The sequence below is a fragment of the Palaemon carinicauda genome, chromosome 23 (genome assembly GCF_036898095.1).
Source record: "Palaemon carinicauda isolate YSFRI2023 chromosome 23, ASM3689809v2, whole genome shotgun sequence".
In the NCBI taxonomy this organism is placed as follows: domain Eukaryota; kingdom Metazoa; phylum Arthropoda; class Malacostraca; order Decapoda; family Palaemonidae; genus Palaemon; species Palaemon carinicauda.
In genome coordinates, this window is record NC_090747.1 from 96,074,984 (window position 1) to 96,089,977 (window position 14,994).

General features: G+C 40.6%; 1 protein-coding gene across 1 annotated transcript in view; it reads right to left on the bottom strand.

The window, feature by feature from the left end:
* LOC137617267 (DNA mismatch repair protein Mlh1-like) overlaps positions 1–10,376 on the bottom strand; it is an 82,172-nt gene extending 71,796 nt beyond the window's left edge. Inside the window, exon 1 of the mRNA XM_068347257.1 lies at positions 10,206–10,376. Within this exon, the coding sequence (XP_068203358.1) occupies positions 10,206–10,315 (110 nt within the window). The 5' untranslated portion in view covers positions 10,316–10,376. The remainder of the gene's footprint in view (positions 1–10,205) is intronic.
* Between the last annotated feature and the right edge of the window lie 4,618 nt (positions 10,377–14,994).

Genomic DNA, 14,994 nt, shown 5'->3' on the forward strand with positions numbered 1-14,994 from the left:
TCCACCGAAGGGGGATCGGCGAACGATCCGCTGAGAGGTCTAGGACCATAGCAGGAATAGTCGGTGAACGCTGACGAGGCTTCTCTGCGGCGGACTGCAACGATGATGATGACCCGAAGAGGCGCCTCCTCACCGCTTTATAAGGTGAAGGAAGGCCTCTCCGGCGAAGAGGAAGGCTAGCCTTGCGACGGATGCGCCCTCTAGGGGCCGTAGGATCAGCAAGCTGACCTTCTGCAGTCCTCCGAAGAGGAGTCTCTGTAAGTGAACTCCCCCGAGGGAGAGAATCACCGGCAGGAGAGACTGTTGGACTTAGTTTCTCCTCGTAGGTTGAGCAGGAACGGGAGAAACTAAGCCTTCAGCTACTGCGGGATGTGAGTGTATGTGGGGGGGGGTTTATGAGTGTGTGTGGGGGGGGGGGGGGGGGTTAGCAAGTTACCCTCCCCTACCCCCGCTAACTAGCGATGGGGTAGTAAACCCTCGTTAAAATTCTAATGGCTCGTCATTTCAGCTACGCCGAAAGTAATACCCCTATCAAATAGCGTGGTTTGTATGTCAGTTACGGAACAATTCAATATATTATGATTTTTTTATTTGATTCAAACAAACCTAATATTCGTAAACATTTCAATATCTAACCTAAACTATTACAATCACTATATCTGACAGAGGGGAAAACTCAACTGAAAAATCAGTAAATAAAGAGGGGGGTTCCAGCATAATTTGACATGCAATCATTTAGGACCTTAAATCCTCAATTAGCTTTTGTTAAGACTAGCAGAGTATTAAATTCTTAATTTGCGCTCCTTCCCAAAAATGCAAAACTACAAGTTTCCACTGAGGAGGGCATTACTGATCGATAATCAGGAATTCAACAAGTTATATAGTAAACTCATCAAGCACATCATGTGGAAATATCTCTGTCAAGTTATCAATGTCAGATTCGGATAAAAAAGCTTTAATAATAAGACAGTATTTCACAAGTTTAATAATTACTACAGTAGTTAAATAGTAACTACTTACAATTTTCAGCAACTTTAACTCCTAATCATTGCACAAGTTTCATAATCAATACATACATACATACATACCATTTCAAGCAAGTCTAACATAATCAGTCAACAGTACATCCCACAATGATATAAATATGGATAACTGCACCTTGAATTTGCTAAGGTCACAATGTTCCACTATCATTTGTTAAGTAGGCCAACAATTAAACAAGCCACATGTCCAAACGGTTCTTTGAATTTATGAATTTTGGTTACAGAGGCCATTCAGCACTTAGTGCAACTGAAGAAAACCCAACTTTCCAGCATAAAGTAAGTTTCAAGCAGTTTGACAGCAGGAAGGAAGAAAGTTAATGGGAATGGAGGCGACATAGATGGATATAAAGCAAATACAGGTAAGGGATGAAGGAACGTTGCATGTATCTAAGTAATGCCTGAAGGGCATCGTGAGAGGTGAACTGACAGCACAAGCCCACTGACTTTCTGACGAGTACAATGATAACCCAGTCAAGATTACTGCTTCTCCAACAGGCATTTGTTAAAAAACATTATAAATGGCCCCCCCCTTATCTTAGACTCATATCCTGCGGGTCCCTATGTATTGTTACCGAGGAGTTTGTAGATTGGCAGGTTTCATTATAGAACAGTACAATTTTAGTTAGAACATTGAGACTCGCATAATTGAATAGAGCTTTGAAAATACGCTATTTTGAATCCCATATACTACTGGCAGAAACCTCCATTAACGAAAGATATAGATTTCAATAAAAAAATTCCTGTTGTATGTTACTTGCTCAAACAGGATAAAGATCCCAACATTTTATATTCAAAACCTTTAATTGTTTTCAATATTGAAATATACAATATAAATATAGCTCTGGTGTTATTTATGTTAATAACGAATGGTTAGGGTAGAAACATGCGTTTGATATATTTAGTATCATAATGGAAAATAGAAACCAAGTCTATATTCGAACAGAGACTGGAACGCGAAGCTACAACTTGCCCCTTTGTTAAGTTTGTATAATTGAAAACCAACACTGAAATACCATCCCATGGGGCTAACACGCGTAGTGAACCTTGTTCAGCTTGCCAGAACATAGGAGTAATGAGATATAGTTTAATCGAGAGTAAAGGAATCTATGGCAGAGCAAAAGCCAATAAATCATTAGCTCAATTAAGTATGGAGGTATTTGTAATACTATCAACACTGCTACGAACGACTCCATAGAAAATGGGAGAGAAAATCACATTTTCCATGCATCCTGAAGTCCTGGCAAACAAAGGCTTGTGTTCTAAATGGTGTTTCATTACAATTACTTGGTTTTGATTATATTAACAGTTTTTTCTATTACGATGACCGATGGACACAACAAAGATTAAAAAAGACAATTTAAATATCATACACCGTAATTAGACTGGTTTCAGTGTGTTTTAAAGTGTTTCAAATGTAATTTATGGCGCTACCTAGCGCAAAGCCATACCTTTTCAGTTATGATTGTCAACCCACCACAGTTCAACTATAGATTTGCAACATAAATCACTAGCATAAACGTTTAAAACTACACAAAATACAGTGAAAAATGTTATTTTTATTAATAAAATAAATTTTTGAATATACTTACCCGATAATCATGTAGCTGTCAACTCCGTTGCCCGACAGAATTCTATGGAGGGATACGCCAGCTATCACAATACTAGAAGGGGGTGTATTTACCAGCGCCACCTGTGGCCAGGTACTCAAGTACTTCTTGTTGACACCTCCTCAATTATTCCTCGGTCCACTGGTTCTCTATGGGGAGGAAGGGAGGGTCGATTAAATCATGATTATCGGGTAAGTATATTCAAAAATTTATTTTATTAATAAAAATAACATTTTTCAATATTAAACTTACCCGATAATCATGTAGCTGATTCACACCCAGGGGGGTGGGTGAAAAACCAGTGTACAAGACTAAAGGATAGCTAAGTATCCCGTATTTCATATAATCAGTTATCCACAATAACAATGAAATAATAAGTACCTGGTAAGGAAGTCGACTTGAACCGTTACTCTGCCTTTAATAAGATCGTCTTCCTTACTGAGCGCAGCGTTCCTCTTGGGAGGCTGAATCAACTCAAAGGTGCTAAAGTATACAGGGCTGCAACCCATACTAAAGGACCTCATCACAACCTTTAACCTTGGCGCTTCTCAAGAAAGAATTGACCACCCGCCAAATCAACAAGGATGTGGAAGGCTTCTTGGCCGACCGTACAACCCATAAAAAGTATTCAAGAGAAAGGTTAAAAAGTTATGGGATTATGGGAATGTAGTGGCTGAGCCCTCGCCTACTACTGCATTCGTTGCTACGAATGGACCCAGGGTGTAGCAGTACTCGTAAAGAGACTGGACATCTTTGAGATAGAATGATGCGAACACTGACTTGCTTCTCCAATAGGTTGCATCCATAACACTCTGCAGAGAACGGTTCTGTTTGAAGGCCACTGAAGTAGCCACAGTTCTCACTTCATGTGTCCTTACCTTCAGCAAAGCAAGGTCTTCTTCCTTCAGATGAGAATTTGCTTCTCTAATCAGAAGCCTGATGTAGTAAGAAACTGAGTTCTTAGACATTGGTAGAGAAGGCTTCTTGATAGCACACCATAAGGCTTCTGATTGTCCTCGTAATGGTTTTGACCTTCTTAGATAGTACTTAAGAGCTCTAACTGGGCAAAGTACTCTCTCCAGTTCGTTCCCCACCATGTTGGACAGGCTTGGGATCTCGAACGACTTAGGCCAAGGACGGGAAGGAAGCTCGTTTTTAGCCAAAAAACCGAGCTGCAAGGAACATGTAGCCGTTTCAGATGTGAAACCTATGTTCCTGCTGAAGGCGTGGATCTCACTTACTCTTTTACCTGTTGCTAAGCACACGAGGAAAAGAGTTTTTAATGTGAGGTCCTTAAAAGAGGCTGATTGGAGCGGTTCAAATCCTGATGACATTAGGAACCTTAGGACCACGTCTAGATTCCAGCCTGGAGTGGACAACCGACGTTCCTTTGAGGTCTCAAAAGACCTAAGGAGGTCCTGTAGATCTTTGTTGGAGGAAAGATCCAAGCCTCTGTGGCGGAAAACCGCTGCCAACATACTTCTGTAACCCTTGATCGTAGGAGCTGATAGGGATCTTACGTTCCTTAGATGTAACAGGAAGTCAGCAATCTGGGTTACAGTGGTACTGGTTGAGGAAACTGCATTGGCCTTGCACCAGCTTCGGAAGACTTCCCATTAAGACTGATAGACTCTGAGAGTGGATGTCGTCCTTGCTCTGGCAATCGCTCTGGCTGCCTCCTTCGAAAAGCCTCTAGCTCTTGAGAGTCTTTCGATAGTCTGAAGGCAGTCAGACGAAGAGCGTGGAGGTTTGGGTGTACCTTCTTTACGTGAGGTTGACGCAGAAGGTCCACTCTAGGAGGAAGAGTCCTGGGAACGTCGACCAGCCATTGCAGTACCTCGGTGAACCATTCTCTCGCGGGCCAGAGGGGAGCAACCAACGTCAGCCGTGTCCCTTTGTGAGAGGCGAACTTCTGAAGTACCCTGTTGACAATCTTGAACGGCGGGAATGCATACAGGTTGAGATGGGACCAATCCAGCAGAAAGGCATCCACGCGAACTGCTGCTGGGTCTGGAATCGGAGAACAATACAAGAGGAGCCTCTTGGTCATCGAGGTAGCGAATAGATCTATGGTTGGCTGACCCCACAGGGCCCAAAGTCTGCTGCAAACATTCTTGTGAAGGGTCCACTCTGTGGGGAAGACCTGACCCTTCCGGCTGAGGCGATCTGCCATGACATTCATATCGCCCTGAATGAGCCTCGTTACCAGCGTGAGCTTTCGATCTTTTGACCAAATGAGGAGGTCCCTTGCGATCTCGAACAACTTCCTCGAATGAGTCCCTCCCTGCTTGGAGATGTAAGCCAAGGCTGTGGTGTAGTCGGAGTTCACCTCCACCACCTTGTTAAGCTGGAGGGACTTGAAGTTTATCAAGGCCAGATGAACTGCCAACAACTCCTTGCAATAGATGTGAAGTGTCCTTTGCTCCTGATTCCATGTTCCCGAGCATTCCTGTCCGTCCAGTGTCGCACCCCAGCCCGTGTCCGATGCGTCCGAGAAGAGACGGTGGTCGGGGGTCTGAACAGCCAATGGTAGACCTTCCTTGAGAAGAATGCTGTTCTTCCACAACGTTAGAGTAGACCTCATCTCTTCGGAAACAGGAACTGAGCCCGTCTCTAGCGTCATGTCCTTTATCCAGTGAGCAGCTAGATGATACTGAAGGGGGCGGAGGTGGAGTCTCCCTAACTCGATGAACAGGGCCAGCGATGAAAGTGTTCCTGTTAGACTCATCCACTGCCTGACTAAGCATCGGTTCCTTCTCAGCATGCTCTGGATGCATTCTAGGGCTTGGAAGATCCTTGGGGCCGACGGACAAGTCCGAAAAGCTCGACTCTGAAGATCCATACCCAAGGAGACAATGGTCTGGGATGGAACGAGCTGAGACTCCTCAAAATTGACCAGGAGGCCCAGTTCCTTGGTCAGATCCATAGTCCATTTGAAAATCTCCAGACAGCGACGACTTGTGGGAGCTCTTAAAAGCCAGTCGTCTGACGGAGCCGGACACAAGATCATGATACTGCTGCACAGTCTGTAAACTGTCAATCATGGGCAAGCGAGGAAGTACAGTGACAACCCGAATCTGTCTAGACTGTCTGGGTCGTACAGACAACTCCTTAACAGGTTGCTGAGGTTGCCGCACTGCGTCACAACAAGTCCCTTCTGTTGGTTGTTGAACGTCTTCCCCGTGACACATTGACTCCGTAAACAAAAAATCCTCTAACAAGGACTAAGCTTGGACTGCATGTCATGCAACACAGCTCAAGGTCTATGGGAGCAGGTGTGGTAACAGACGGGATTAGCGGCTGAAGTGGAACCATTACCTTCCCTGTAAGCATGTTATGCTTAAATAAAAGTCCATAAGAGGTTATGCAGCTAAAGGCTCCCTCCAAATGACAGAGTCCTCAAGGGAATATCAGAAGGAGGGAGAAAAGAACTTTCTCATCTACAGGGACCTTATCCTAGAAAAGCTAAGTTCTCTGAGTGAGGGTTCACTGGTGCAAAAGCAGCAGACTAGAAGGCAACGTTATGAAACTGCTTGACAGTCTAGTGAGTTGGCAACAACCCAAGATGTGTTGAGAAGCATGCGGTAAGGTATGCAGAGCATGATGTATGCAGAGTATGCTGTATGCAGAGCATGCTGTATGTAGAGCATGTTGTATGCAGAGCATGCTGAATGCAGAGCATGCTGTATGCAGAGCATGTTGTATGCAGAGCATGCTGAATGCAGAGCATGCTGAATGCTGAGCATGTAGTAAGCAGAGCCTGCTGTAAGCAGAGCCTGCTGTAAGGAAAGCAGAGCGTGTGCATGGCGTTTAACATTTCTCAGAAATTCCATGACCAGTGCTAGAGTGCTTTATGCATGCTTGCATGGGGTTTAAACCATGGTATGAAAATGGAGGTAAGGTATGCTGAACAGCAGAGTCAGAACGAGCTGGAACAACAATAGTTGTGGTTTCCTCTTCAAGACTCCGATGAGGGAACACCTGAGGCTCAGTCTGCAAAGGCTGAATAAAAGACAAGCAGAAGGAAGGCGCATGGGTGGAGGAGGCTGACTCCTAGCATGAGTGGTTGAACCCAAGGGTTGCGCTTGCTGAGCGGTTGGCGGAAGCGGAGTAGCAAGTTCCAGTTCCTGTGGTGTGAGCGGAGCGCGATGAGGAAGAGGCTGCGCAGAACAAGGTAAATGTCTCGCAAGCTGAGGCTCCTGAGGCGCAAGGCTAAGGTGTTGTGGTGCTTGCCTTGTGGAGGGTTGAGCTCGCTGCAGCAAGAGCTGAGGAGACTGACTCATGGACAGGAGAGGTTGTTGTACCTCAACCGAGTGTTGCATCACTGGTGGAGCAGCAAGTGGAGGCGGAGGAAGAGAGGTATAATCCTCCTGATCCCAATGTAAAGGTTGCCTTAAGGAAGGCGGAGGCTGAACACCACAGGGAACAGCAAACTCAGCACGTGGCTCAACATCGTACGCCTGGCAGGTGGAACTGCTGGCAGGTGGTACTGCGATCAGGCGGAGCGAGTGTAGGTGGAGGGAGTGTAGGCGGAGGCGGAGGAGCAACACTCTCAGCCCGACACTCACGCATCAAGTCCGAAAGCTGTGCTTGCATGGACTGTAGTAGAGTCCACAACATCGTACGCCTGGCAGATGGTACTGTGATCAGGCGGAGCGAGTGTAGGTGGAGGGAGTGTAGGCGGAGGCGGAGGAGCAACACTCTCAGCCCGACACTCACGCATCAAGTCCGAAAGCTGTGCTTGCATGGACTGTAGTAGAGTTCACAACATCGTACGCCTGGCAGGTGGTACTGTGATCAGGCGGAGCGATCATAGGCGGGGGGGAGTGTAGGCGGAGGCGGAGGCGCAACACTCTCAGCCCGACACTCACGCATCAAGACCGAAAGTTGTGACTGTATGGACTGCAGTAGAGTTAACTTGGGGTCGGCAGACACTAAGTTCTGCTGAGGTAAAGCCTTAACAGCAGAGATCTGTTGTGGCAGAACCTTACTCCTCTTAGGCGGAGTGTAATCAACTGATGACTGAGGAGAGTCAGAGCTAACCCAATGACTGCATTCGGGTTGTGAACTTTAACTTCGTACGTCTGGCATAGGTCTGGACTTAACGTTTAAGAGGTCTTGAGACCTGAGACCAGCGTTACTCTGCCTTTATTTTCTCCCCTAATCTCTTCTGCAGACGAGCAAAATAAGGGCTCAATCGTCTGCGGGTGGGAGTGACGGTCTCGGTAAGACACGCCCACAACCACCGAGAATACTTCTGTGCGCCGATCAAGGCCTGCTGAACCCTTATGCCCTTCGACATTGCTTCTCCCCTGGGCTTGGGAGCTTGCAAGAGGTCCCGGACTGGGAGGACGACTGGCGCGCACAAAAGTACCCTCACGCACTAATCACTTATCACTTTGATTTCTGTTTGCACTTATTTCACTGAACTCGAAACTTTAAGTGGTTTGTACCTGAAATACGCAATTTTATCCTTTCTCAAAGTTAGTAATTGCGAAAACAGAATTACAATGTAACAGAAAAATCTAATGAAAGATAATTCAGTGGTTGGAAAGAGACTAAACACTAGATCACTCTAGAAACGTTTAGTTTCTTCCCCTAAAGAGACTAGGGAGAAGAGCAAAAACGATAACGACGTTACTCGTACGCCTGGCAGGCTTGAATGAAACGTTTATCCTCTTTCTCCCTCCGTCTCTATCTCTCTCTCTCTCTCTCTCTCTCTTGACTTAGAACCTGAGAGAAGAGCCCAATCATATATATCGTTAAAACATATTATTGTAAAGGAAAAAACTGAAAAGTTCCTTTATTAGGATCAAAACCATTAAGTAAAGAAAGAATGAACAAAACGCTAGACACGGTTACTCTTACTGCAACGTGAAACCGTGAACATTCTTTCTCTATCGTAACGATAGAGTGCAAGTTGAACGTTCTGAACGTCAACAACTGCAGAGACAAAACAAAACGTTAGTTCAACTTTGAAAACAGTACGAGACTGTCAAAGAAAATCTTTCAAACTCTGTGGCGGAAATAGCATAATATGTTAACAGGTAAAACCGAAATGACGGGCTCAAAGTTTATTAACTTCGGTAAAAGACCGCCTACTATTAGGAAGGTCGAATATAAACAAATATAAAAATTAATTTTAATGAGTTTATAATAAAAGGAAGTTAATCGAAGAGGCCTATAAGAGGCGGAGAGAGATAAAATAAACTATAACTTTTGTTAAGCAAAATTAAGAAAGAGAGTCTATACTCTCTTAGACACCAACACTTCCGTCTAAGGGAAGGGTCGGCCATTGAAAGGTGAACGAGAGTTCATACTCTCTCGTCACCATAATTAATACCAAAAGCTAACTAAGCTAATATAGAAGTTTCCAGTAAAGCGACAGCCGAAATCAAAGAGAAATACTTCACCAAAGTCGTGAAAATACTCCAAGAACATAAGCGTATCCCAGAACGTCTTGCCGGAAGCACGACAGAGGAATAATTGAGGAGGTGTCAACAAGAAGTACTTGAGTACCTGGCCACAGGTGGCGCTGGTAAATACACCCCCTTCTAGTATTGTGATAGCTGGCGTATCCCTCCATAGAATTCTGTCGGGCAACGGAGTTGACAGCTACATGATTATCGGGTAAGTTTAATATTGAAAAAGTCTTACTTTCAGCAAACCATTTATTGCACTTTTCTATAATTTTACAGACTACCGAACATATGTTGGCATGAGCACGGCAAAGGGGAATTTTAACATTATACCGAATAAAAAAATCTGTTGCCTACAATAAAACACCCACACTTAACCTTACCTACATCATTTTTTTCTTACTTTGGGGGTTGGGGATTAACAACCACAGGCAACTCATCTCCAGTTACCTAATATCTCGATAGAGTCCCACCCAGCCATTGCCATTTGCCAATACATAGGAGCTTGCTGTTTTTATTTTTTCGCGAGGGAAGCGATCCCACGGAGGAACAAAATCCATTACATTTCGGTAATATTTTGATAGTCCTTAATGGTTCTTGCTCTGCCATGCGCTCACAAAAACAGAGAAACATCAAGCTCCTATGTACTGGCAATCAATAATGGCTGGGTGGGACTCTATCAAAATATTACCAAAGGTAGGACTATTAAGTCACGAAGGACGTCGTTTAGCGAACTAAAAGTCCTGAGATATCCGACAAGTCACGATCTGCAAACATCCGTTCAAGTATTAAATTTTAAAAACATCGGAGCCTTTGTATATCAACGGCCAGTTCCGCATGCATTGATTAAAGATGGACATCAACTAACCTAAACTTTCCCCCTAACCTAACCTACAAGCCGTGTCCTTACCTACATAACTAACGGGGGGAGGGGGGGGCTAACAATCCCCTTACACAGCCGTATTCTAAGTTAGCCACAATATTACATACAAGTGGCCGCTATCATACATACACCCCAAAACATCATGGGACTGACATACTTCACCAGTAAGTATTGTGTACTATCATTACATGACAAGTACAACCCCGGGTAGTTCAACAAACTAAAAACCTGGAACAAGCTGCTACAAACTTACCTATTTTCTATCATTTCCTTCAGGGCATTACAAGGTCTTTGAACCACCTCCCCGGCTGCTATTCTGTTCACGACAACCTCATCTAACTTCTTAATCTTTCCTGGCTCCATGACAAATTGGTACAAGAGCCAAGTACACAGGATTGATCTATGATAGGCGAATGTGGCTGCAGAAATGTAGATTAGACGCAACAAGCAAACGACCGCGCAAAGTTTGTTTACATAGCAACAAGTCTTCTTCTTCTTCCTTTTTCAGCTCAATGCCTCAATTCTATACACGGCCATTCTCTTATTACAGCTCTTCGGTTAAAGTTTCACGAATATGACTATTTATACTATATTATTCTAACCAATAGAGTTACTTATGTTAGTGATCTTTCAGCACTCGAATAATATAGTAATCATTACCAGTTGCCTTAGATCTAACTTTGCTTTTAATAGAAAAACTTGGGTGTTCTGTTAAAATTGCTATTAACTTTTCCTTTACAAAATATAATATTGAAGTCCACTCTTATGGCTTGTAAAATAATAAGCAAGAAAATGACAAATAATAGGAGTAAAATTAATAAAGGCCGTTGCACCTTGGGATAGGATTACTCCTGTATTGTTTGGAAATTTGTTACACATTGAAGCTTGAATGTTTTAACAAAGCTGCCAGAATTAGATTCCCAAAATAATAGAGAGATTTGCAGCACATAATACAGGCAACAAATTACGGCGACATAAAACTAGTTAAGGGTGTCGTAGAGTTATTAAATGACTGTTGGTTATAGAGCCATAAAATATTCAAAACGTAAGATTACGTTTTAAGAACACGTCACTTGATAAATGAATTGAATATAAAGGCTTTCAAGGATAGTCACGAGATATTCGGAATATCATAATAGTTCTGACTCTTGATATTCAATATAGATTACTTTACTCAGTTTTACCTACTTTTATAAACTTGTAGCACAGTACTGTATTAAGACTGCATATTCAAAACAACCCCAATTTCAGGTGCATCTTTGCCTCATAACTTGATTTGTTGTCAATATAATGTATAGAAATTCTCAAAAAACTGTGGGGGCGTCCATTTATGATAGCTTGACGAGATATTGGGTATATTTCAAACATTCTATCTTTGACATGCAGCTAATGTTACACAATATATGGGAAATCCTATTCTGAGGTCCATTGACTAATCTCCCTGAATTCTAATCCTTTTATCTCATTTTACTTTGGCAAATTGAAAAAAAAAATTGCACGTGTCACTCATATGTCACTGTACACACCCCCACCCCCCCCCCCCCCCCCCAAAAAAAAAAGTTTCTTTGCGAAGTACTCTAAGGTAACTGTTATGTCAGGGAAATCATTGGTTATCTGAACCATATAACATTAATATTCACTTTAATGTTACCATAGATTCTCAACTATTTTTGTTACCGCTAACAAATTCACTTTTAATTAGTTTTAGTTTAGATTACATAAAAACTTGCTAGAACGTAATTAAATTTGTCATTTCATATCTAATACCATTAAAAGACATATGTGTTAACTTCAAAATCTATTCCCTGACCAAGTTTTCTTCTTAAGGTTCCTTAAGATGAATAAGAATTTCTCATCGGTATAGTATAATGTACTTTTTCCATCTAAATAGACTTTAGAATAATCAGAAGCTTCATCATCAGTACCAATGGATATTTAAGGACTAACTTATCAAACGGTGCATAAAGGTCAAGTTAAACCATTTGTCAATCCGGTCCGTCATTTCCAATACAACTGAATGAAAATGTCTCGAGGAAAGACGTGTTCCAAAAAAATTGAAGACCGGCTGTATATGTATTTTTGAAGATTACTAGAAAATTACTTCTTTTTTATTCTTGGAATTGGCAATTTATTAAGGAATTTCCTATGGCAACTGATTACATGTTAAATCTTCTATCTCCTTTCCAAATAAGAACTTGCGCCAGTATTTTGACACATGATAAAATAGAAACAGGTTTGCATGAACTCTCAAGTTCTAGTAATCAAGAGTAATATTCAAAACTTTCCAATATTTAGGAAACTTACGTTTGAGGCTCGAAGTGAGGATGGCAGGTTCATCCATGCCAAGATTCTTCGACACTGTGTGTCGTATTATGGCAGCGGTATTTTTAGATTAATTTCAGAAGCAGGTCTTCTGAAAGCTATTTAACTTTTATAAGAACATCTTTGCTTTCATTGTTTGAAATTGACTTTTCTTTTATTCTTTATTCATAACAAATGATATCGGCGTCTACTGTAGGCTCTAGAGCCTTTAAATATAAGGCCCCGTGACTATACAATTAACTTCCACGAGACATCCGAATGATTGAAGATATTAAGGCTTTCAAGAAGAAACCGAAGACTTTCTTTTTCTGTGAGTGCTTCGATAGTGATGATTTAACAGCAAGCGAGAAATACGAGATGTGAAATGTTGAATGCTTTCGAACGAACATGATAAAATGACTGTGGGGGTCCTGTAGAGAGTAAGGTTCCCCTGGTGTACAGGACCAGAAAAGCAGAACTTAGATGTCAGGAGGCCAGGAAACTCCAAATCAATGAATCAATCAATTAAGGAACTTACACCCAAAAAACACTGATATTCAACACATTCTAACCATACACGATTAAACATTTACAGGGGGTCAATTGCATTGTTGGTTTTCCTTTATCTTCATGTCCTAATAACATCAAATATTTTCCCTATTAAAACTCTTAGCATTTCAGTATCTTGTTCAATTCTAATTTAAATACACATTTCAAAGCCATAATCGTATTTTCTTTGGTTTCAATTTTGTTATTTCTACAAAAAACTCAGGTAGTTCGTGATCGCCATAAACATTGGGTAGCTTTTTTCTTTGACATTTCCAGTAAAACCATCAAAATATTGGTTTCTGATTATAATACTCAATTTCTCCTACACAAATAGATATAGAAATCTTAGCTAAAGCAGAACTAGATCATAAGACTCCAGTAAACATTTTATCTGCATCTGGAAATTCCCTAATAAATTGTCAATTCCAAGAATACTATAAACTAAAGAATACGGTATATAAATCAGTGCTAGTTCATTTTTCCATTCTCTATACACTCACACACCGAATAGTCTGGCCTATTCTTTACATATTCTCCAGTCCTCATACACCTGACAACACTGAGATTACCTAACAATTCTTCTTACTGGACTGTAATTGTTCAGTGGCCACTTTCCTCTTTGTAAGGGTAGAAGCGACTCTTTAGCTATGGTAAGCAGCTCTTCTAGGAGAAGGACACTCCAAAATCAAACCATTGTTCTCTAATCTTGGGTAGTGCCATAGTCTCTGTACCATGGTCTTCCACTGTCTTGGGTTAGAGTTCTCTTGCTTGAGGGTACACTCGGGCACACTGTTCTATCTTTTATCTTATTTCTTTTCCTCTTGTTTTGTTAAAGTTTTTATAGTTTAAAAAGTGATATTCATTCTAATATTGTTTTTAAAATATTTTACTTGTCCTTGTTCCCTTTCCTCACTGAACTATTTTCCCTGTTGGAGCCACTGGGCTTATAGCATCCTGATTTTCCAACTCGGGTTGTAGCATAGCAAGTAATAGTAATAATAATACTAATAATAATAATAATAATAATAATATGTAGCTTAGCAAGTAATAATAATAATAATAATAATAATAATAATAATAATAATAATAATAATAATAATAATAATAATAATAGCCTGCTTGTATCCTCAGAGATATGGTTATACTAAAAGGGACTTATCAAAAGTTTTTGCAACATAGTGTGTTTGAGGTAGGCCTAACTGAAACAGGGAACCATGCAACGAAAGAAATGTTCATTAGCTTTTATCAAATGTATCTGCTGTATGAGACCAAAGCTTCTCTGCGGTCATCAAAAAAAAAATGGCTAGGCCAGATATTCTTTCAAGATTCTTAAGATGGAACCAGCCAAGGCTCAAGTTACGAGATAACGTTCTCTTCAGTTGCTGGTAAAGTACCCTGTAATTAGCGATACACGAGATTTCTGCTTGTAAGAATACGACCAATGAAGGCAAATTAAAATTCCTTAGATGATAATGTTGATTAAATTTATAAACTTGTTTCTTTAACATGTTACTAAACATTCTACATGTCCCTTTAGATTGCAAGTAAACTTTAATATATATATATATATATATATATATATATATATATATATATATATATATGTGTGTGTATATATATATATATATATATATATATATATATATATATATATGTGTGTGTATATATATATATATATATATATATATATATATATGTGTGTGTATATATATATATATATATATATATATATATATATGTATATATATATATATATATATATATATATATATATATATATATACCGTCGGTCTTCTGTCTTGGAAACTCATTTATCCTCAAGACATTTTCATTCTTTTGTATTTTTAATATATTTTCTGGATTTGGTCTAAACCAACCGACTTGAATCTTAAATCATTGGATGAAGACATTTTTTTTGTCGCAGACCTCAAATTAATTAATGTATGGCAGACGTTCGATTACTTTCCCAATCATTTTTTAAAAGTTTTTCATATTTCTTAATATCTCTTGTAACCAATGCGTAGTGCAAGATATGAAGTAAATTCTAATTCACAGTTTTCGAAGTTCAGTACAAATTTTTTTCTAGATATTTTTTTCCAACGGTTACCTAATCATTTCATGATCTTCAGAGTTATATAGTTGAAATTTTTAGAAGTATAAATTGTATTTCAACGCCTTTTTAGTAACCAGGA